This window comes from Heterodontus francisci, chromosome 42, assembly GCF_036365525.1.
Source record: "Heterodontus francisci isolate sHetFra1 chromosome 42, sHetFra1.hap1, whole genome shotgun sequence".
NCBI classification, from domain to species: Eukaryota; Metazoa; Chordata; class Chondrichthyes; order Heterodontiformes; family Heterodontidae; genus Heterodontus; species Heterodontus francisci.
The window spans coordinates 14,761,908-14,786,847 of record NC_090412.1 but is presented as its reverse complement, the minus strand read 5'-3'; the positions used below and the strand labels follow the sequence as shown (position 1 = coordinate 14,786,847).

At 44.3% G+C, this 24,940-nt stretch overlaps 1 protein-coding gene and 1 pseudogene across 1 annotated transcript in view; one reads left to right on the top strand and one right to left on the bottom strand.

The window, feature by feature from the left end:
* Window positions 1-1,969: 1,969 nt before the first annotated feature.
* Window positions 1,970-2,078, bottom strand: LOC137355530 (U2 spliceosomal RNA; annotated as a pseudogene).
* Window positions 2,079-3,642: 1,564 nt separating this feature from the next.
* LOC137355460 (very long chain fatty acid elongase 5-like) overlaps window positions 3,643-24,940 on the top strand; it is a 34,354-nt gene continuing 13,056 nt past the window's right edge. Inside the window, exons 1-3 of the mRNA XM_068020603.1 lie at window positions 3,643-3,761; window positions 7,411-7,495; window positions 18,410-18,580. Coding sequence (XP_067876704.1) covers window positions 18,419-18,580 — 162 coding nt within the window. The 5' untranslated portion in view covers window positions 3,643-3,761; window positions 7,411-7,495; window positions 18,410-18,418. The remainder of the gene's footprint in view (window positions 3,762-7,410; window positions 7,496-18,409; window positions 18,581-24,940) is intronic.

The window sequence follows — 24,940 nt, the reverse complement described above, 5'->3', positions numbered from 1 at the left end:
AGGATGACCGGCCTGGACATCGCCAACAGCAGTGGGAGCTGCTGGAAGATGGTCAGCCGCTCGCTGCATTGAACTGGGACGTACACGTTGATCAACCAGAGCGGAGCGTTGTTGTATATTACATCTGCTACGAGGAGGGGACCGCCCACCACCTCCTTAACTTCGGAGATGGTGAAGTTACCTCCCCGCAGCAGAATACCCAGGCCGGAGGAACGGGAATCATTACCCCCTGACCAGATCGATGGCTCGTGGGACCACCATCACAACCATTGCCTGTAGGTGCTGAGGTGTGGCATTCCACACTCCTGCAGAAATAGTAGGTCGGCTTTGACCTTGGCGAGATAATCCAAGGTTGAAACACATCGTGTAGAGGATTTAATGCTACGCACATTAATGGAAGCAATCCTTATACCCATTTTTTAAAAAGTTAGTTGTTGCTTCTCATACCATTTGTCCTTGCTAGTTCCAGTCCTTTGGGATGTTCCTGCATACCCATAGTGTACGCAAGCTGTTTCACATTAGTTGGGCTCAGAAACCCCTCCTGGTTTTTCATGCAGGGTTTCTTTCGCTGGGGTGACATCGCGGGGTGGGGGGGGGGGGGGAATCTTGTAGGCAGCAAGGATTGGGGTGTCCTCTTCTGTTCCCCCTCGAAAACATCACGACTCCTGGCTTCCCGGAGCTGAGGTGCGCCAGATGTGTCTTTGCTCTTGGTGTCCTGGAGCTGGGATGCGCTGGCCATGTCGCTAGGTGTGGCGCTTTGGGGTTGGGGCACGCCGAGCCCATCACAGCTTCCCGTGCCCAGGGGATGGGAGGCTTTATCTTCCAGCTCCTTGGAGTTCTGCCGTCTCTTTTGAAGGGGCCGTCGTTCCAGCATTTCCCCATCCAGTGAAGAGGAGCTGCTGTAGTCTGTCTCAGAAGGTAGCCTCCTCTTGCCACTGGTTTGGGTGGTGGCCTGTTCCGCTTTTGGAGGTCTTTTCTTTGTGGTTTTCCTTTGTACCACTTGCCACAGACCTGTTTGTCCATCTGCTGCCTCCTCCTCCATTGATTCTGTCTGTGGAAGTGGGGTTTATGGGCGCATTTAGGTGTTGGGTCGCTGGTTTCAGCTGCCTCTCCTTCCTTCTCCTTCTCAGGTATACTTTCCTCGCTGCGGAGAAGGTTGCTGGTCTCCTTTCGAACACCGGACGCCTTTGTCGAACCTTCTCCCGGCCTTTCCTTGGACCTTGCTGCCTGAGCATAACTGAGGCAGCGTTTGGGGCAGGTTTTGTAGAGATGGCCTGCCGCACCGCACAAGTTGCAACACTTAGTCTGCTTACAGTCCTTGGTCTGATGGCCTTCCTCCTTGCAGTTCTTGCAAACAACTGTGCTGCAGTTTGCTGCCACATGACCAGATTTGCCACAGGTGCGACAAATTCTGGGCTGCCCAGCGTAAACCAAGAAGCCTCGACTTCCCCCGATTGCGAAGCTGGAGGGAGGGTGGATAATAGCATCGACCTTCAAGGTCACCTTGACCTGCCGCTTGCTGGTCCAAATCCCAAAGGGGTCCTTGACATCAGTGCTGCTGCCGGCCACCTCGACGTACCTGGCGAGAAAGGTGAGTACATCCACCACAGGAACATGGGGTTTGTAGAGGTGAATTGTCACCACCTGGTTCCGTTGTGACGGAAGCGCGAAGAGTGGCTCCACTGTGAGGATCGACAGTGGCGCCCGGTCTCCTTTCTCCTTGAACGCCTTCAGGAACTTGATGCATCCCACCACGTTCCTGAACGTCACGTCGAAATATCCACTGCTGGGGAAATCCTGCAGGCAGAAGATGTCCGTTGCTTGGAATCCACAGCAACCGATGAGGATTTTCTTGATGAAGAAGGTGCGATCAACCGGTGCCTCTCCTTCCTTGTTCTTCACCACCACCCGAACGGTGTTACGCACTCCCTGGCCTGAAGCTTGAAGATTGGTTATAGCCATTTCACTCAAAGCCTACCCAGGATCAAAAGCCACTGATCATGGTTTCTCCTTTGCCAAGTTAGTAGTGAGAAGAACAGATACTACACTTGATCTTAGCCAAAAGGCCAAGAAGCTGGAAGAACTTTTGTTTTGATCACCGTTTCTCCCCTGTCAGGTAAGTAGTTTCCTCTCCGTGGAAACATTTTTTTTAATTTCCAAAATATACTTTATTCATAAAAATCTGTAAAAAGATACATTACCAAACAGTTTCAAACAGCACCAAGTCAAAAAATACAAACAGTGCAAAGGTGATCAGTTTCCTTCAATACAATCATGAGTTGCCTCACAACCCTTCCATTTCACATTTGTCGTGCCAGATACATTTTTACATTATACAGGAGACAGAAATTTTCCCGATACAGTTCGAGGGGTTTCCCATGGATCCAACCCCTCAGTTCAACTTGGTGGGGAGTCCTTACACAGTGGTCTTTCCCCATTGAGCCTTTGCTGCGGCTGCCCCAAGCTTTAGTACGTCCCTCAGCACGTAGTCCTGGACCTTGGAATGTGCCAGTCTGCAACATTCGGTGGTGGACAACTCTTTGTGCTGGAGGACCAGCAAGTTTCGGGCAGACCAAAGGGAGTCTTTCACCGAATTGATAGTCCTCCAGCAGCAGTTGATGTTTGTCTCGGTGTGCATCCCTGGGAACAGCCCGTAGAGCACAAACCCCTGTGTTACAGAGCTACTTGCGATGAACCTCGACAAAAACCACTCCTGTGTTAAACATAGTTCTTTGTAAAATGTCACTGTACTGTGATACTGGTCAGATTGAGGTCGCCAGGTGTCTAAACAAAACACTGACCACTGCCCATCACAATCAGCAGAGTTAGTCTTAAGTCATTAGTTGCAGTATAACTGCAGTCTTGGTCAGCAAATAGTTAGTTTGAAAGATGCAAGTTAAAAGCTAAAGAGCGCATTTGTTTCTGTGAATGTTAATGAGAAAGCTAGATTCAATGAATGAAATAAAAACAAGAAATGCTGGAACCACTCAGCAGGTCTGGCAGCATCTGTGGAAAGAGAAGCAGAGTTAACGTTTCGGGTCAGTGACCCTTCTTCGGAACTGTTTTAAAGTAATTCACTGGAACACTGCAGCAATCCCAGGACAGAGATGTGAGCATGAGGGCAGGGGGGAGTGTTGAAATCGCAAGCAACCGGAAGCTCAGGGTCCTGCTTGCGGACTGAGCGGAGGTGTTCCGCAAAGTGGTCACCCAGTCTGCGCTTTGTCTCCCCAATGTAGAGGAGACCACATTGTGAGCAGCGAATACAGTATACTACATTGAAAGAAATACAAGTAAATCGCTGCTTCACCTGAAAGGAGTGTTTGGAGCCTGGGATAGTGAGGAGAGAGGAGGTAAATGGGCAGGTATTACACCTCCTGCGATTGCAGGGGAAGGTGCCATGGGACGGGGACGAGGCTTCTCTTTCCACAGATGCTGCCAGACCTGCTGAGTGGTTCCAGCATTTCTTGTTTTTATTTCAGATTTCCAGCATCCGCAGTATTTTGCTTTTATTTCAATGAATGATCTGTTTAATTATAATTTAAGTTCCATGTAGGGTTTTACCATAAGCACCCCCCACCTCCCCTTTCAGTGGCCTGTTTTTTTTTAGGTTTAGGTTTAGGATATCCTAACCCCCCTTTCCTCATTCAATGTCATGTCCTGATAGGTCTACGCGAAAAATAGTCAAACGTCATGGTTGGACAAGAAATTTCTTCCGGAAAAGTACTTGGTGCAGTTAGGAAGGTGGGAGACGTCAATTGAAGGTACGTGTTCGGCACTGTGTTCTAAATGAAATATTTTACTCTTTATTTTGTAAAACAATGTTTTTTTTAACGGCAAGTACAGGAATCTTTTTGCTTTGTATTTTCCTGTGTGTGTATAAACCACGAGGATCAAGCACAGCGCCGGCATATTTCTTTTTAAAAACATGCAAGACAGTCGCTAAACAAACAAGTTTAAAGTTTGCACTGGGAGGTGAAGACAGACAAAATGTATTTGTAAACGACATTCAATTTCATTCAAGTATCTGGCTGTTAATTGAAGCGATTAACGTATCCTCTCAACTGTCATTTGGATATGTAACAGAGTCTGGTAATTGTGTGACCATTTTAAAATAATAGGGAGAATCGCTCAGCAAAAGGCAGAGCGAGCTGGGTGGGTTTGTATTGCAGAAGCTCTCTCTACCGTTCCGCAAAACACCCCTTTTTTTATATAAACAGAATTTATTAAACTATACAATTCAATATGTCCAAAACAAAGTAAAACTGCATTACATTTTTAATAGTAATAACCATTTATAAGTAATACAAAGGACTAAAGTAAGTTCACATTATGTAAAACATTTTGAAACATCTTCACTTACAACAGTTGCATTTGTCACTGGCTCCTTTGCAAACGCAACCTTGAACACATTTACTGCAGCAGCACTTTTTACACCATGTACACTTGCAGTCTTTATATTTACAGTTGTTTTCGCAGTTACAGGCGCCGCCCAGGTTACACGTGCCAGGAATGTCAGACATCTTCGTTTTCCCGAGTTGTTCTCTGGCGATACCGTTTTGTTCAGTCAGAGCTGTTGAATTTGCTGCAGGTTACATATCCAAGGCACCTTCCTTAACTGTTTTAAAGTTACTTTCTTTTTAATAGAGAAATTGGGACAATCGACACTTCTCTGCTGCACTTCTGCTGGTAGCGCATACACACTATAGACCAGTCGATGACCCTCAAAACACCTTTCCAGTGAGCCAGGACCTGATCACTTCAGAGTTGTGTGATCGTGGCAATTATTTCGGGCAGAATTTCAGACCAATAATGTATTGTCTGACCTTAAAGCCCCCCCCCCCTTACTCCTCCTCCTCCTCTCAGACGAGGTAGGTTGAGTGTCCTTGTAACTGGAGAATTTGGTTAACAGCAATAAAACTGATTGTTTTGAAAATTCATCCAATTGGTTGAGACAGACCTGTGAATTAGTGTTCAAGAGTGAAATAGATTTGCAGTTATAGCGTAGGACTGGAATTAGCTTAGTCATGCTCTTGCTGTATAACAACTCACTCTTAATAAAGTGCTGGTGTACAATTATCTGGTTATCCATTGATCTGGAATTTACAGATGCAGTGACCCAGTGCAACAAGGTGCCCTAACAATCTAGCATAACTCCCAATGCACCCTGACCCTGAATTGTGTAAAATGCCAATTTGTGTAATTATTATTTATTTAAATAATTATGCAGTTAGAATCTATAAACTATAGCTGCAAATGCTTTGATTAAGTTTTGGCAAGAAAGACACTGGAACTGAATACTTTTTTACGGAACATTCTAACCTGCAAACATTCCGGGGTACGGTTATTTTATACTATAATAAAAATCGAGTGCTGGAAATACTCAGTAGGTCTGGCAGCATCTGTGGAGAGAGACACCGTTAACATTTCAGGTTGTGTTGTGTTGACTATCTTCCCCAATTTGCTGTCATCCGCATATTTAGAAATTGTGACTTTTCCTTCAGACTGCAGACAAAGCAGTCTCTTACATTGCCGTGAAACCCACCAAGAACATGTGTTTTGAACATTTCCTTAGTTCTGCTACAAACGGAGAAATATTTTTACCCTCGCTTTTGCCTTCTTTGGTCAAACTTGAACTGTTTTGCAATTGTGAGTGACTTCTGGCTCAGATGCTCATTGATTACATGTACCAACTCCTCATATGTTTTGTCTTTATAGACTGGGCAGGAAAAATCTTATTTCTAATCAATATGTATGCTACAGGTCCATAGAAAGTAAGCAAAATTGCTCTCTTTGGCATCTATTGCAAGTTCATTTATCTTAAAATGAACTTGATATCTTCCTGCATATTCCCATTCAATCCTCTCCATTTGTTCCAACTAATGGTAACATGATGAATAAAATTTCACTGACAACTTAGCCCAAATCCTACTTAAAAAGGATTAAATATTGGACATCTTTGTTAATAATGTGCTGCCCTTTATCTTCTGAATAAACACTCAAATTAGTGGTAATAACTAACTGCTGTTATTTTCAGACTTTCTAGAATATTCCTGTCAAAGAATAAGAGAAATAATACAAATGAAGACACTGGAGTGCAATTGTTACAATGGACTAACTCCCATCAGGAGGCCATCAATTAGCAGTATCCAAGTACAACATTTATTGCCATGGTGTATCTCTCTTACACAAAGAATTGGTTGGTTGGAACTGGTATCCACAGCAGCAAAATTCAGGTGGAACCTTGAGCTGTGAAACTTAAACATAATCCATGCCCCAGAGAAAGCATCAGAACAGTTCAATTTTTAACCAGAAGGGGCAAAGGGAATTTTCATGTAGGCATTTCAAACATGAAATGATTAATTTTATAAGTTTTACTTTTTCCCTCTGTAGAATTTTGTATGTGCTGTGGCAAGCAGGAAAATGATGTCCAAAAGTATTTTGACAAAAGTTTGGTTGGATCTGTGGCATTTGGTTCCTGGATCCTGATTGGCGATGGCATCAATTATATTACTTGAGCAAATTAGAATGGTTAATTGAGCGGAATATTTGAGCAAATCATTAAGTATGGTGATGTGTGACATATGAAAGAATTTTAATATTACAGATAGATGTAACACTACCACAACTGTTAATGTGCCATGTATTATAGCCTCTCTGCTCCTCCTGCAAACTCAGAACAATTTACAAAGAAAATGCTACATTAGTCTTGACCGGACTCTCTCAACTTGAGGACAAAATCAGTGCATTTTCACTGGACAATATATGATGGATGGCACAAGGTCAAAACTTAAAACCTCCATATAGAGAAGAGTTTGTACATGTTTGACCTACTTGTCAACATATAAAAGATGATTCCTTAGTAATTTCATGGGAAATGAAAATGCAAGGCACCCATGTAATTAAATATGTGTGGGAAGTAGCTTTTTGCATTTTCTCAAAACATCACATGTTGGGTTTCTCTTCACCAGCAGTTGCAGAATTCGGGAGTTCAGTGCTACAAATTGTTGTTTTCCTCAGTGATTATGCCATTCATTTAGAAAATCTTGTTTATCTCACGATATAGAAAAGGAGGATTAGTGTAGCATCAGCACAAATAGGAAAGTAAATTTACTTGCTCAAGATATTTCCTTCGATATTAATCTTAACTGATCCTTTTTAATCCCCAATCCATCATCTACCCTGGTTAGTTCACCATTGTTTGTTTGTTAATTATATACTTGGTGTTGGAGAGGAATCTAAATGCTTTTGGAAATGAACATGACAGCCAGAGGGAATCAAAACGTTTGAGATGGCATAATAAAGACTCCTGACTTGTTTTTTCTGCCCCCATTTTAACGTTTATACTCATGTACCATTACTCATCTTCCTCAGTGGTAGATGTGTGAACTTGATGTTTCTTATTTCTTGCAGTTATGTGACAGAACCAAATTTTGTGACATTCGGGGCTGGTGTGGGCTGCAGAGTCTTTTTTTCTCACTTCTTCAGTACAACAAAGGTAAGTCACCAAAATAACTTATCTAATTATTATATTTATGCATCTGCTTCAAAAGTAATTCACTGGTTATGAAGTGCTTTGAGATGTCCCAAGGGCATGAAAGGCATTATATAAATACTGTTTTATTTTCTTTCTTTCTCAGTGGCTCGTGAATTTTTTTTGGATTTATTCATTCACAGGATGTGGATGTTGCTGGCAAGGCCAGCATTTGGTGTCCATTCCTATTGCCCCTTGAAAAGGTGGTGGTGACAGCTGAGTGGCTTGCTAGGCCATTTCAGAAGGCAGGTAAAGGTCAACCACATTGCTGTGGGTCTGGAGTCACATTTAGGCCAGACCAGGTAATCAGCAGACATTAGTGAACCAGTTTGGTTTTTACAGCAATCTGTTAGTTTCTCGGTTACTATAACTGATACTAGCTCTTTATTCCAGAGTTATTTCATTTAACAGTCTAAATTTCCCAACTGCTGTAGTGGGACTTGAATTCACATCTCCAGATTATCAGTGCAGTAACATAACCACGATGCTACCATACCTGTACCTTTTATGACTATATCTTAGATCCTTCTCCGTTCAAGTTCACAGCCAGTCCTTTCTCCCCACCCACTTTCTGTTCTGCTAACCTCGTAAAACACTTGGGCCGGAATTTTACGTCCCCCGCAGGAGCAGGCTGGAGGTGGGGGGGGGGGGGTGGTTTCGTAAACTTGAGTGGGAGTTGGGGGGTGCTGTTCCTGTTGCCCTCCCGCCTCTGCTGCAATTGTAAGAGGGGTGGCAGCAGCGAGGAACGGCCTGCCCACCCCAGGCCAATTAACTGCCATCGCTGGTATATTACCAGCGGCGGGCGGGTGGCTCAGGACCCTCAGGAAGCTGCTCAGTAAAATCTGGCTGCCTCTTTGCAGACTGAGGGGGAGACCTCCTGATCAGGCACTCTGTGCCCCATAGAGGGCTCCCCCACATCCCAACAGTTCCCACTACACTACGTTTTTTTGCCACCGCTCCCGGTGGCACTGCTGCAACTGAGAGCTGCCGGCTGGCAGCTCGTGGAGGCAGAACTTCCTGCCTCAGAGGGATGGAAGTCCAGCCCGAGGCCAATTAAGGGCCTAGGCCACACAAAATCATAGCTTGGCTCCCATGCCCAGCGGAGGCCGGCTCGCCCTGACTTTTTGGCTCGCCCAACGTTGGATTCCGACCTCGGGTTTGAAAACTCTGTCTGGCATTTGGAAAGTTTTTAAAAAGCAATAAAATGGAGATTTTCCTGATGGTTCGAACCTAAATAAATCGAAGGTATTTACAGGCTTTATACTTTTGTACATGTTGCATAAAAATAATATTGGGAAAAGTTTCTGCTGAGTGTTTTACAATATTAAATCACCTTAAAGCCTTCTACCAAGATTTGAATAAAAAGCAAAACCAATAAGCCCTACGTATATATTATACATTGAATTAGGAGGAGCCATCCTGCTCGGAAATGCTGTTCTTGTCACCAACATTTCTTGTACAAATGCTGTAATGCGAGGTGGTGGAAGCAGGTACCATAGAGACGTTTCAGAGGCATCTTGACAAATACATGAATAGGATGGGAATAGAGGGATACGGACCCTGGAAGTGCAGAAGGTTTTAGTTTAGGCAGGCATCAAGATTGGCGCAGGCTTGGAGGGCCGAATGGCCTGATCCTGTGCTGTACTGTTCTTTGTTCTATGGGGGTGCTGGATCTGCAATAGCTGGTTCCTCGATAACTCATTCCAGTGCTTGTAAAAATATGAATATCAGCCCAGCGATTGCTTTGCAAATGGAGGCTTGAATTTCACCAGTTGCTCCCAGTCAGGTTAGCGTTTCACTTGCTAAATTTCAGAAGCAGTGAGTAAATACTAAATGTCAACTGACCTATGAAAGCAACGATCTATTTTCAGTGCTGCAGAGCACAGTCTTGCCAAGGCAATGATTTTGTATCGTATTTGGCTTTTCTCTGTGACCTTCAGCCAATGCTGAACTTCCACTTTACCTACATCGCAAAGCAGGCAAGCATGTTTCAGTGCAGCTATAGAGAAAATGAGACGTGTAATTATTTCAGGAAATGTATACACTGTTGAACAAAATTTCACTAAAATAATGAAGCCAAGAGGTGAATGCATAGTTTTACTGTTGTGTTCAAAACATGAGTTGTAACTGCATTTAGCTAACCATACACTGTATGGGATCTTCTTCTTTGCTGCTCTCATATGCGTTCAAGTCTTCAGAAGAAGAAATTTTCCTCCACACAAGATCAGATGGCAGGTTGTTCAACCTTGCCTGTCTAAGAGCGAAGTCCAAAGTACGGAAAGTCCTCATCAGGGAACTCCTCTTTGCTGACGATGCTGCATTAACAGCTCACACAGAAGAGTGTCTGCAGAGACTCATCGACAGGTTTGTGGCTGCCTGCAACGAATTTGGCCTAACCATCAGCCTCAAGAAAACGAACATCATGGGACAGGATGTCAGAAATGCCCCATCCATCAATATTGGCAACCACGCTCTGGAAGTGGTTCAAGAGTTCACCTACCTAGGCTCAACTATCACCAGTAACCTGTCTCTCAATGCAGAAATCAACAAGCGCATGGGAAAGGCTTCCACTGCTATGTCCAGACTGACCAAAAGAGAGTGGGAAAATGGCGCACTGACACGGAACACAAAAGTCCGAGTGTTTCAAGCCTGTGTCCTCGGTACCTTGCTCTAGGGCAGCGAGGCCTGGACAACGTATGTCAGCCAAGAGCGACGTCTCAATCCATTCCATCTTCGCTGCCTCCGGAGAATCCTTGGCATCAGGTGGCAGGACCGTATCTCCAGCGCAGAAATCCTCAAGGCAGCCAACATCCCCAGCATATACACCCTACTGAGCCAGCGGAGCTTGAGATGGCTTGGCCATGTGAGCCGCATGGAAGATGGCAGGATCCCCAAGGACACATTGTACAGTGAGCTCGCCACTGGTATCAGACCCACCGGCCGTCTATGTCTCCGCTTTAAAGACGTCTGCAAACGTGACATGAAGTCCTGTGATATTGATCACAAATCGTAGGAGTCAGTTGCCATTGATCGCCAGAGCTGGCGGGCAACCATAAAGGCAGGGCTAAAGTGTGGCGAGTCGAAGAGACTTAGTAGTTAGCAGGAAAAAAGACAGAAATATAAGGGGAGAGCCAACTGTGTAACAGCCCCGACAACCAATTTTATCTGCAGCACCTATGGAGGGCCGGGGAGGGGAGCGAACGGGCCGGGGAGGGGAGGGAGCGGGCCGGGGAGGGGAGCGGGGTGGGAGGGGAGGGAGCAGGCCGGGGAGGGGAGCGAGGGGCAGGGGGGGGGGGTGGGAGGGAGCGAACAGGCCGGTGGGGGGGAGGGAGTGGGCCGGGGAGGGAGGGAGCGGGCCGGGGAGGGGAGGGAGCCAGCGGGCTGGCCTGGGGGGGAGGGAGCGAGCTGGCGGTGCGGAGAGCGGTCCAGGAGTGGGGGGGGGGGGAGGGTGGCAGTGAGCAAGTGGGCCAGAGGAAGGAGGAGAGCACTCCCGCCACCAGCAAGGTCTACGGCTGCACTCTGCACGCGCTCGCTCGCTCTCTTTGGCCTTGTTCCCCCCACCATCTGCCCACGTTACGCGATAATGTCATCTGTGCATGCGCAGAGGGTAGGAACCAATGTGCGCAGATTGGTGCAGTCGGATGACGTAAGCTGCCGGCTGCGTTGTCAGTAATCACTTTGTATCTGGCTCAAATGGACGGACAAAAGATAAAGAGGAAAGGGATGAGAAAAATGGCCCTAAAATGCGCAGAGGAAAAGAAACCTGATTTTTTATTCTCGGTTCCCGATTTGTTTTAACTTACGTGCTAACAACTGCCTTTATAGTCCTCATTAGCCATGCCAAGCTGGCTGCACATTGCCAGCTGTGAGCCTGAGGAATGTTATATGTTGTTAAACCACGAGTTCATTCAGTTAAATGGGCTTCAATGCAGCTGCACAAACTGAGTTGAGAGCATTGACCATGTAAGACTTGGTACAGGTTCTCAGTCTGTTATGCACCGGAGTTTGTATAATTTCCTCTTGGAGGTTAGTGGGTTGGGGGAAGTTATGTCGATAACATCCCTATTCTAAAATACTCTGAGTCACCATGCTCAGTGTCACAGGAGACCCGCTGGTTATGTTCAAAAACTGCGATAGCACACACTTCCACTTTGTCCTATTTTGCTTCTTCTATCAGACCCTTTTAATTTGCTGCCATTTCAGAATTACATTGAAAAAAAAATTGCTGTCACTTGTTGATGCTTTCCGATGCATCCACATTTCATATTCAATAAATTACAGCTAAATGGCCAAGTAGTGCAACCAAAATCTACTAATGAAGCAGATCCTGAAGCAATGAAAGCAGCCTGAAAGAGAAGACACCCAATCAGAACACAGTAACTACAAGACTGAGCAAAAATCGGAAACTGAACAAATGAAAGTACTCAATATTTTTTTGGAGGAAAAAAACTCCCATTTAGATTTTTAGATTAGAGATACAGCACTGAAACAGGCCCTTCGGCCCACCGAGTCTGTGCCGACCATCAACCACCCATTTATACTAACCCTACACTAATCCCATATTCCTACCAAACATCCCCACCTGTCTCTATATTTCCCTACCACCTACCTATACTAGTGACAATTTATAATGGCCAATTTACCTATCAACCTGCAAGTCTTTTGGCTTGTGGGAGGAAACCGGAGCACCCGGAGAAAACCCACGCAGACACAGGGAGAACTTGCAAACTCCACACAGGCAGTACCCGGAATCGAACCCGGGTCCCTGGAGCTGTGAGGCTGCGGTGCTAACCACTGCGCCACTGTGCCGCCCCCATTTAATCATGACACGAATAAAATATGTGGTAACTGAAGTATACATGTTGCAAAGAATATTTTAATGTACCCATAACATTGTTCTACACTTGTCAGAAATGAGACTGTATGAGATTCTGATACTGAGGTTTGTGCTCAAAGATGTGGCTGCTTTCTGCCTCCTGGTGCACGTTGTGAAATACAACAGGAAGTATGCTATTATTTAAAGAAGCAGCCTACTTCTGTCTGCTGACTGCTATTCTGTTGCTGCCATAATCCACTTCCCACTTCCCACTACCTACCCCCCGCCCTCGCCTCCGCCTCCCATCTTTTCCAGCTCGGACCCCTCTCACCGCCACCCACCCGAAATGCTGCACCTCCTGACCCTGATGCATTGTCATCTTGTCAAAACAACTCCCAAACCTCTTTGCACTGTGTTTCAACTGTATGTCAAATTGGGCCTGAAACTCTGGAAACAGATTGAAAATGAGTTGGTGTTTTGCTGAGGGATCGTCTACAGGTTAGAGGGGGCTGTTGTCCCAGATTCTCCTCTTACTGTCTTCTTCCCTTCCCCTTACTGGCGAATCCCAGAGTCCCCCTCCTCCGTGCATCATGACTCATAGATCCTCTCCCCGTCCACTGCTCTCAGAAGTTGAGAAGCCCATCCCAAACAGTACCAGGTATCATCAGACCCCTGTGGAGCCACACTGGGATTCTCTTCCCCCATACCTTTTCCCAATGGGCTAAATCCTGAGCTCACCCACTGACATCAGACCTGTAATTCCCAGGTGATTCATGACCCCACTCCCCTGTGCTTTTAGACTTGACTGCCCTCCCTAGTGCTTCCAGACTCCTGTACTAACAAAGAGCAGGCCTCCCTTTCCCAGTGCTAGCAGAATGTGAGATTTCTCCCTACCCGCTTCCCAACATACCCCTCACTTGAAACCTCATGCAGTTCCAATATGTCAAAGGATCCTCTCATAGTGGTCCAGACCATGGCACCCTTTCCTTGGACCCCCCCCCCCCACCCCCTGCCTTTAATGCTAACAGATCCTAGTAACTCCTTCCAGTGCTCCTAGACCCCAGGATACCCCGTCGCCCCCATGCTGCTTCAGACATCGGAATATCCCCTTAGTGATATATGGATAACCCCCCCCATACTGATAACCCCAGGACCACTATTCTGCATCTGGATTCCGTACGTTCTTTTAGCAAATGTTATAAATGATCTGACTTCCTTCAGTACATTCTGATCAAAGGAAGGCTAGAAAACTGTTTCCTTATTTATGACTTGCGTGAGCTGGTAGCTTTTGCTGGTATTTTCTTATGGGTCTCATCAAAAGTAGCATGACCTATGACTGTAATAAGGCATGCATAAAAGCCTCTGGGAAAATCTTTAAAAAGCCATTATAATGTATCAGTCCAGTGAGCTTAATTATTTTTCAATAATTCTTGCATCTTTGTAAGTTTAAAAATGGAATTAATTCACACAACGCTTCTGTGTATTTTACTGGTACAGAATGTGCTTAGCCATCCATGTATTATTTTTGGACTGAGAGCTTGTTAGCTATACCCAACCTGTTTAGTAAGGCACTGATGATTCAAAATGCATGTAGCATATTTGTTTTAGCACTGTGTGGTTGTGCTGTTGAGATAACATGTTTTCAGATCTAATACTGAAATAAACTGGTGAAGCTTTGTTTTATGGGCCATGAAAATATTTGGCAAGACTTGTGAAAAGGAGGAAGAGGTAACATCTGTATGAGGCATAGCTGAGTTGAGAGGAAGAAAAAGTTGGAATGGAAAACATTTATCAATGTTACATTAGGATATGATACTGAAAGAAAAAACGTGCAGGGCTGGATTTTATGTTTTCCCTCCGCAGCACGTTTGAGGGCAGGAAGAGCATTTAATTGGGCAGGATGATGGCAGGTGGGGACCCCGTCACCTTCCTGCCTTCACCCCAATTAAATCTGGGATGGGAAGACCTGTGGACAGCCTGCCTGCCCCACTGCCATTTGAGGCCCTTAAATGGACAATTAATGTCCAGTTAAGGGCCTCATCCTGCCTCTGCTGCAATTAGCCCAGCGGCAGGCGGGCCTGTCGCCACATGGACACCACAAGCAAACCCCTGCAGATTGCTTGCCAGCTCCTGGGGTGAGGGGGATCCCTCGTTCAAAGGTACTTAGTGCCTGATCGAGGGACCTGGCATTGGGAAAGGAGGGCCTGCTGAGAGCCACACCCCCCGCCCTTGCTGCTAACCCCCCTGCACCCCCACCCTACAAAATCCCTCCTGCCATGACTCGTCTGTGGCCTGGGTCCATCGATGATCCTGCAGGCATCAAGTGGGTGCATTACCGGCAGCAGCCACCGCCTCTGGTGGTGTTGCTCAGTAAAAGCTGCCAGCCAATCAGATTGACCGGCACGCTGAGTGGGTAGGAATTGTCACTGGGGTCCTTAATGCTGGGGAATGCCCACTGCTGCCTAGTTAAGTGCCTGATTGGCATGTGATCCAGGCCTTCCCAAAAGGCAGCGACGTGTCTCTCACCAGCTCTTCATTCAGTGGCTGAGACCCCTGTTGTCTACTAAAATACTGCCCGCAGTGCTTTAAATATTAAAATCACATAACTTTTGTAAAATAGGATGAGATTAGGATGTGACCATATTTGAAAAGCCAGCCAGTTGGCCAAAGAAGGTACAGGATATATTTCTAGTATATTGTGTTTTTTGAAGTTGAATTTACATTGTGGATATTTTTATATTGCATTTAGGTATGCTGAATGAAAGGTATTTGCCACTAAATGACCTTGTCCTGTACCCCACTTTCCTCCACAGATACTAATAGTTGTTACAATAGTATTTATTTATGTTCAGCTGTTATACATGTCCTATGTTCTTTTGGGATGGCTTATTTTAACAGTAATTCTTGCACATTGCATAACTTATGATTGTTATCAATCCATTTATGCCTAATGCTAACAGACTTAAACTAGCAGGCCTGTCACATTCAAATGGCTGAATCTTCTCAAACCAATGGGTTAATGGAACTGCAAGAGAGAGTGTTACCGGAGCTTCATGGAACACGTAGTTTGTGGGCCTTTACAACGACAACTTGCATTTATATAGTATCTTTTAACTTAGTAAAACATCCCAAGGTGCTTATCAGGAGTGTTAGACAAAATTTGTCACTGAGCTGCGTAAGGCAATATTAGGACAGATGATCAAAAGCTTGGTCAAAGATGTAGGTTCTGAGTCATAGTCATAGAGACATAGGGTTATCATCTTCTTTGGCCTCCTTGTCTCGGGAGACAATGGGTAAGCGCCTGGAGGTGGTCAGTGGTTTGTGGAGCAGCGCGAAAAAGGTCAATAATAGAGTGACACACTCTTCCACAGGTGCTGCAGATAAAATTGGTTGTCGGGGCTGTTTCGCAGTTGGCTCTCCCCTTGCGCTTCTGTCTCTTTTCCTGCCAACTGCTAAGTCTCTTCGACTCGCCACACTTTAGCCCCGCGTTTATGGCTGCCCGCCATAAACTGACTCCCACGACTTGTGATCAATGTCACAGGACTTCATGTCGCATTTGCAGACGTCTTTCAAGCGGAGACATGGACGGCCGGTGGGTCTGATACCAGTGACGAGCTCGCTGTACAATGTGTCTTTGGGGATTCTGCCGTCTTCCATGCGGCTCACATGGCCAAGCCATCTCAAGCGTCGCTGACTCAGTAGTGTGTATAAGCTGGGGATGTTGGCTGTCTCGAGGACTTCTGTGTTGGAGATACAGTCCTGCCACCTGATGCCAAGGATTCTCCGGAGGCAGCGAAGATGGAATGAATTGAGACGTTGCTCTTGGCTGACATACGTTGTCCAGGCCTCGCTGCCGTAGAGCAAGGTACGGAGGACACAGGCTTGATGCACGCGGACTTTTGTGTTCCGTGTCAGTGCGCCATTTTCCCACTCTCTTTTGGTCAGTCTGGACATAGCAGTGGAAGCCTTTCCCATGCGCTTGTTGATTTCTGCATTGAGAGACAGGTTACTGGTGATAGTTGAGCCTAGGTAGGTGAACTCTTGAACCACTTCCAGAGCGTGGTCGCTGGTATTGATGGATGGAGCATTTCTGACGTCCTGTCCCATGAAGTTGGTTTTCTTGAGGCTGATGGTTAGGCCAAATTCGTTGCAGACAGCCGCAAACCTGTTGATGAGATTCTGCAGACACTCTTCTGTGTGAGCTGTTAATGCAGCATAGTCAGCAAAGAGAAGTTCCCTGATGAGGACTTTCCGTACTTTGGTCTTCGCTCTTAGATGAGCAAGGTTGAACAACCTGCCACCTGATCTTGCGTGGAGGAAAATTTTATACATAGTTATACAGCACAGAAAACAGGCCCTTCGGCCCATCGTGTCTGTGCCGGCCATCAAGCACCTATCTATTCTAATCCCATTTTCCAGCGCTTAGCCTGTATCCTTGTATGCTATGGCGTTTCAAGTGCTCATCTAAATACTTCTTAAATGTTCCTGCCTTTATCACCCTTTCAGGTAGTGCGTTCCAGATTCCAACCACCCTTTGGGTGAAAAATGTTTCCCTCAAATCCCCTCCAAACCTCCTGCCCCTTACCTTTAAATTATTGCCCCCTGGTTATTGACACCTCCGCTAAGGGAAAAAGTTTCTTCCTATCTATGCCCCTTATAATTTTGTATACCTCACTCATGTCCCCCCCTCAGCCTTCTCTGCTCTAAGGAAAACAACCCTAGCCTATCCAGTCTCTCTTCATAACTGAAATGTTCCAGCCCAGGCAACATCCTGGTGAATCTCCTCTGCACCCTCTCCAGTGCAATCACATCCTTCCTATAGTGTGATGACCAGAACTGTACACGGTACTCCACCTGTGGCCTAACTAGTGTTTTATACAAGCTAAGTATTGACATAAAGAACAATTTTTTTGAAATTGAGTTACTCTTTAAGAAACATATCTCATGCAGTATAAAAATAATGAAAAGCATTTGCCATTAATTGACTTTGTTCTGTGCCTTTGTTGATCGATGTTAATCTGAGAAGTTTAGGGACAGAATTCCAGAGCTTCAGGCTTAGACAACTTACTAAAATACTGAGGCCCAATCACTGACCCAGTAACCTGCTATTTACAGCCCTGCCAACCCAAAATTGAACTGTTTATTTCTACTCTGTGTTTCCTATTCATTTAATAATCCTCAATACATGCTATTATCCCCAATCCCATGATTCTTAATTTTGTGTAATAACCTTTTGTGTGGCACTTTTATTGAATGCTTTTTTGAAAATCCAAATACACGACATCCAATTGTTCCCCATTATCTACCTTGCTAGTTTAAAAACTCAAAAAGCTCTTAACAGATTAAACACACTTTCCATTTCATATGATTGAGCAGAGTCAACATAAATCTATGACTTTCTAAGTGTTCTTTTACCACGTCCTTAATAACAGATTCTAGCAATTCCCTGCTACTGATGTCAAGCTAACTGGCCTATAGTTCAGTATTTTCTCTGTCCCTCCTAGTGAGGTTACATTTGCTATCTTCCAATCCATGGGGATTGTTCTAGAATCCAGAGAATTCTGGAAAATCAAAACCAATACATTCACTATCTCTGCAGCCATCTTTTTTAAAATCCTAGAATGTAGGCCATTAGGTCCAGGGAATTTGTTGGCTTTTAATCCCATTAATTTCACCAGTGCTGTTCCTTTAGTAATACTATTTTCTTTAAGTTCCTCATTCTTACTCGATTGGTTCCCCACTATTTTGGGTATGTTAATGTATTTTATTGCCTTCCCTAAAACAGTGACTACAGTTCAAAAATACTTTTATTGGCTCTGAAGTGCTTTGGGACATCCAAAAGTCATGAAAGGTGCTATATATAAATGCAAGTCCTTACTGGGTCAGAGGTAAGTTTGACTATGTAAATAGTGAGAGGTTTCCAAGAATAACAGGTAAAAATGTATGGATGAAGTGATGATAACCCTTTTGATTATTAGAATTATTTTACTACAAGTGTATATAAAAGCAACTTGGATATAGTACCTAACTCTCAATAAATCAGTGTTCATGTTGACTTTCAGCATCTTGCCATGGAAAATTTGCAGTCTACTAATCCAGAGCTGACCACCAGAGGGAGCTTTTATACCCGGATTCTGAATTTGGAGTCAATGCCAATAGCTTGTCTCTACATTGCAATGATCTTCTTCTCCACCTACTGGCAGAAATATACAAAACCGCTGGAGTTGCAGAAGGTGAGAAATGTTGCTTCCTTATGATGTGGCTTGCAGCAGCCACATCAAGTTCACTCATGTCCAGTGCCATAGTGTGGAAAGTAAGTTATTGTAAACCAGTTTGGTTGATATGATACCATATTTTGTGGTCTGGTATTCTCAATGAAATCAAGCTACTGTGACAGCTAGGAATGTGATCTGAAGAAAAAGATTTTTTTATAGTCACAGGGACAGTGGCGCAGTGGTTAGCACCGCAGCCTCACAGCTCCAGCGACCCGGGTTCAATTCTGGGTACTGCCTGTGTGGAGTTTGCAAGTTCTCCCTGTGTCTGCGTGGGTTTTCTCCGGGTGCTCCGGTTTCCTCCCACAGCCAAAAGACTTGCAGGTTGGTCGGTAAATTGGCCATTATAAATTGCCACTAGTATAGGTAGGTGGTAGGGAAATATAGGGACAGGTGGGGATGTGGTAGGAATATGGGATTAGTGTAGGGTTAGTATGAAAAAAATGGGTGGTTGATGGTCGGCACAAACTCGGGCCGAAAGGCCTGTTTCAGTGCTGTATCTAAAGAAATAAAGAAAGTTGAATATATTTACAACACTCTTTGAATTCAGTTCAAAAACTAAACTTATTTTCTGATCCAGGAGGTCCCACTTTGCCTTTGATGAGGTAATCTGTCTGCAGCTGTTCCAGAACAACAGAACACCAGTTCTGATGAAAGATCATCAACCTGAAATGTTAACTCTGTATCTCTCTCCACAGATTCTGTCTGACCGGCTAGTATTTCCAGTGTTTGCTGATTTTACCCATTGAGTTGTGACATACTAGTTACCAGTTCCATTTGCTTCAATCACAATTGCTAACAAAAATATTGAAGTAACTTCAATTCCACATGTATCTATTACATTAGCATTTCTGGCAAGTGTGTCAAACAGCTAATTATGTAAGAAGTGCTGACCAGATTCACTAGCTTATATTTACGAGTCCTACACACCGCAGATTGTTGAGAAATCAAATGGTCAGTAAGTGTGCTGATGGGATAAAATTTAACCAGGAATAAATATCACGATGAAGCAATTGCAGAACATCAAATAAGAATTTTTGTGCTGTGTTTATATTTAGATAATGTCCAGCACCATAGCCACCAGTTACTGTAACCCTATAATTGTAGTTATACTCCCTACTTCCACTACACTGGGGGGGGGAGGAAGGAGGAATACCACTCTGCATAGGCACAGTTAATAATCTGAGTTAGAATTGAGATGACTATCCCATTTATGGTCATTAAAAATTCAAAGCGAGCTGCCTGAGGCTTTTCTTAAAACATTAACTTTTAAATATTGGCTGTAGATCTCTCCTAATAACTCAGTTGGTGAATGCTCAGGGCATTAAGGAATTGAGCCACACAAGCCAGAAAGGGCCCAGGGTTGAACCTGCATCTGTACTGATTTAGGTACACAGCCAGTGGAGTGATTGGGCACTACAACTGGTCCCCGCTATCTGGCTGGGGACAAGCTGGGCGGCGCAGTGGTTAGCACCGCAGCCTCGCAGCTCCAGGGACCCGGGTTCAATTCTGGGTACTGCCTGTGCGGAGTTTGCAAATTCTCCCTGTGACCACGTGGGTTTTCGCCGGGTGCTCCGGGTTCCTCCCACCGCCAAAGACTTGCAGGTCTTAGGTAAATTGGCCATTGTAAATTGCCCCCAGTGTAGGTAGGTGGTAGGGAATATGGGATTACTGTAGGGCTGGTATAAATGGGTGGTTCTTGGTCGGCACAGACTCGGTGGGCCGAAGGGCCTGTTTCAGTGCTGTATCTCTAAATAAAATAAAATAAGAGGGTTACTACTGTTGATTACTAACCAGAAACCTCCTGCTAGAAAGGGGTGTGTCTGTTTTGCTGGTAGCTAAAGACTGGATCAAGTTCAGCTGTGACACCCTGCCATGATTGAACAGACTGCAAACACTCACTACTGAAGAATGACCACTTGAATGACATATTAGATGGGGGTACCAGCTGCAAATGTAGACCCCAGTGAGAGTTAGAACCTTCTACATCAGGGGGAGAAGTGTGTTGTAAGTGTGTGCTGTCGTACTGGTTCTTCTGCCCCTTTGGTGCTGTACTATTTTCTAACCTGTCAAAAAAGTAGATGACTTTTTTTTTTCCTTGGAGTTCAAGACCAATAAAAACTGCTTCGGTATTTAATTGGCTGTTGATTTTTTTTTACTTAATTTTGTTCATTTAGCACAAAGTATGTTTGAGGTTTTAAGAAGAGTTTTTTATTGCTCCTCATGTCACAAACTTTGAGGGGGTGAGACCGTACTAGGATGGCTGATAACACGTTCTTGTTTTTGGTAGCACCATCACTGCTGCTCCTGATTTAGTTGCAAGGAGCTGATACAGCAGCACAGGTATATTAGTGGGTAGCTGCTGCCTCTTTGAATTAACAGTATCTGACTAACAAGGACAGATGCTTTTTTGAATTCCAGCCACGGTTATGATTTAAAATTGCTTTTGTCCAATGTTTGATTTTATATTTAACAGATGCAATTGGCAATATTTTAAAACCGGATATGTACAATATATTCAGATGTCAGCCGTGGCTTGGTTCAGTTGGTAGCAGTCTTGCCCACGCCAGGACTTGAGCACACAAATCTAGGCTGACACTCCAGCACAGTACTGAGGGTGTGCTGCACTGTCGGAGGTGCCATCAATTCAATGAGACCCTGGCCGGGACTTTACGGTAGGGGCATGGGAGCCGGCCACTGACTGAAAAGTTAGTGGCGAATCCGCTTCCGCCTCGCCTGGGGATCCTACCCGTATTGTGCGGGTCCCCGGGCCTCTATTGATGTGAAGTGGGACTTCCACCCGCTTGAGGTAGGAAGTCACGCCTAATGGAGCTGCCGGCCAATCAGCGGGCCTACAGCTTAGTCCCAGCAGCGCCACCTGGAGTGGTGGCCACTGCTGGGACGACAGCCCAGTGTGAAGAGAAGATGCTTGGGAGCCGGGAAGGCAAGTAAGTTTTGGTTGCCTTGTCGGGGGTAATCGGTCAGGCCCTGGCGAGGCAACGGTGGTTAGTTGGGGGGAAAGGGGGGGTGTGTTGGGTGTTGAAGGTGGTTGGGGCAGCCTCCATTGGGCACAGAGTTCCCGAACGTGAGGGCACCCCGGGAAGGTCGAGAGCTGCCTGGTTTTGTTAGGCGTCTTCTCTCGGCTCCAGGGCGCCAGCTTGTCTCACACAAAATCTGCGTGGAGGCGGGCGTTGGCCGTTAAGTGGCCACTTAAGGATCTTGATTGGCCTGGCACGGGCAGGCCCTTTTTCGCAGTCGCTGCCCTGCATAAAGTGGCGGCAGAGGTGGGAGCCAGTCTGGAAGGTCTCCCAGAGCCTTCCGCTCCATTTTCGCCATCCCCCAGCCGCCATCCCACTTGTCGGAGTGGCGTAAGTTTCCGGCCCCTGTCTTCCCTCTCAGGTTGACCTAAAGATCCCATGACACTATTGGAAGAAGAGCTGGGGAGTTCCTCCTGGTACCCGTGCAATATCTAACCAACATGACTAATAAGAACTGATTATCTGGTCGTTATCACAATGCTATTTGTGGGAGCTTGCTGTGCACTGATTGGTTGCCTCCTTTCCTACATTTACAACAGTGACTACACTTAAAGTATTTCAGTGCCTTGGGCCCAAGCTCTGGAATAACCTTCCTACACCTCTCTACCTCACTTTCCTCCTTTTTTAAGACGCTCCTCAAGACCTACCTCTCTGACCAAGCTTTTGGTCATCTGACCTAATATCTCCTTTTGTGTCTTCGTGTCATACTTTGTTTTATAATGTTCCTGTAAAGTGCCTGGGACGTTTTATTACATTAAAGGTGCAATATAAATGTAAGTTGTTTTTGTTGTGAAGTGCACTAGGATGTCCTGAGGTTGTGAAAGGTGCTATAAAAGTGCAAATTCATTCATTCTTTCTTTCTAAATTTCTTTTATTCTTCATATACAGAGTGTTAGCTGTTTGCTTTCCATTTAAATCGAGCTGATCTTCTGAGTTAGTCATTTTAGACTCTGAGCAAGTCTCTTTTTTTTTATATATACTAGTGCTAAGTATGACTTGCTCCTGTTGCATTATTTATCACTCCTGTGCCAGTGATTACTTTAAAACTTTACCAGTTTCATATTAAACTTTATTAAAAAGTGTATTAGATTTAGTATCAGTTTTGGCGGCTGTGTGTTTTTAAAATTATTATTCCTGCTGTTATATTTGACGAAAAGCAGTTCTGAGTCCTGTTGATATGTCTATTTGCTATTTTCCCACTTGGGTAATAATATACATGAATGATTCATGCCTAACATACATAATGCATAATTAAATCACAATTTGATGGAGTGGAATTTATTAATTGTGAAGACACATGTGTTTCTGTAATACACTAATTCATTTCTATAGTTTTTATTGCCACATTGCTCACTCAGCTGTAATCAGCTGCTGTGTTGAGTTACTAAGTAACAGTTGCACATTGTTGCAACAAATTATCTGCAAGAACATGCTAAATACAGACAGGGCGTGTTAATATACAGATTGGTGCAATATGTTTTTCAAGAAAAGTTATCATGTTAATTACAGTAACAGTGGCAACTAGATCATTTGTCCTTGGTTGTCAAAACCAAATTCTGATGGATTAATGAGGTTGATGAATTGCAGAATGTGCCATGGAGTTCGTGTAGATTATAAATAAGGCTTTGTTCTAACAATGTGAGTGAAAATGGAAACATTAATATCAATTAAAAGCCTTTTTTTTTGCTTTTGGCAAATTGACAAATGCAAAACTTGTATTTTATATATGAATCTTCCACGCAAAACATTGCACTTGCTTTCAGGATGGACGAGTGCCAGTGAGTGATTGCTTTGTCAGTTATGGTTTTGTTTTGTTGAATCATGCACTGTGAAGTGGAAATACTATGTGTGTTTGAGATAATTTCAGGGGCAAGAAAAGCATGAAAAAAGAGTGGCTGCATTAGAACAGGCCCAGGATGTCCCCAGTGGCTTAGTGTATAAATGCAGCACCCAGTGTGGTGCTTTGTGCTTCCAGGCTGGTGCTGAGTTAACTGGCGTGGCCAGGGGATAGTTCGCCTCTTAAGCCCAAAGTAAGGGCAAAGAAAAATTGGCAAGGTTTCTCTTTATGACTGATGGCCAAATGTTGCTGGAAAGTGTTAACATCAGGTTAAGATAGGGTAGGGCTCAATCATAATGTCATACATGGTCACAATGCCTTCCAACACTCGTGTAGGTTCAGATGTGATGAACAGCATCTTGGGTAAGGTACCAGAGGACCGACAGTGCCTATGGAAATGTCCCCAGCAAAAATCTGTACGCTCTGGAGCAAGAACAAAATAAAGATTCTGGTTAAAATTACAATGCAATGCATCCCGAAGTAGGAAAGGAAGAGGTGGATTTTTCTGGGAACTGTAGCAATCCTTCCTGCATTAGTGTATAAAGTATTTCAACATTAATTATACTTTAAAACAGCTGATAGGATTAATTATTTGTTTCTAATCCTGCGCCAAGTGCCTAAATATATTTTAACTCTGACCAGTGTAAAAATACAACACCCACAGGATTTTATTTAATGAAAGGTGAAGTTTAATCCCATGGATTTAATTTGTAGGATACATAGATCCAGGAAAATTTATTAGGATATTTGACGGTTGCATAATACTTACAGTCCTGTCAGGTAATACTAGATCATTACCATGAAACCACTTGTCATATTATATGATAGTGATATTGATATCTCTCTGACAGATAGCTATTATCAAAAACCCAGTCGCTAATTTGGATTATAATTTAGAAATGAAATGTAAAACCTGAACTGTGTTGAAATGTTTTTATTTAGAAGCAGCATCTATACTAAACTGTTGGCTCCTTTCTGCATTCTCTGACAGTACATTTGAATCACTGATGTCCTCTCTCTCTTTTTTTGCTTTTATATTTATATGGCTTTAGATGCCAAGTAATAAAGCAGTAAATCTGGTGTCATTTCCTAGGCACTGATACATGTTTGTGAATAGCTGCGAGACAATCGTAAACTACAGGGAAAGTGTTACATAGTCAGATAGAGAGGTATAAACATTTGACATCGGCCATCTTGTCTAGATCTGTTTGATAAATTCAGCCTGGGTCTGAAATCCCTTTTTTCCTGGGGCTATTGATTTCAGTAGTGTACCAGAATATGATACATTAACTGAGTTAGTATTGGACGCACTGTTACATAGTTATATTGCTAATGGCTCCCTTGCTTCCCATACACTTAAAAAATAGTTTAATTTTAGACTTTAGTAATGTTGTCGCAATGTGTTTCTTCCCTTTCCTTTCTAAACAATAGTCACATTTGATTTAT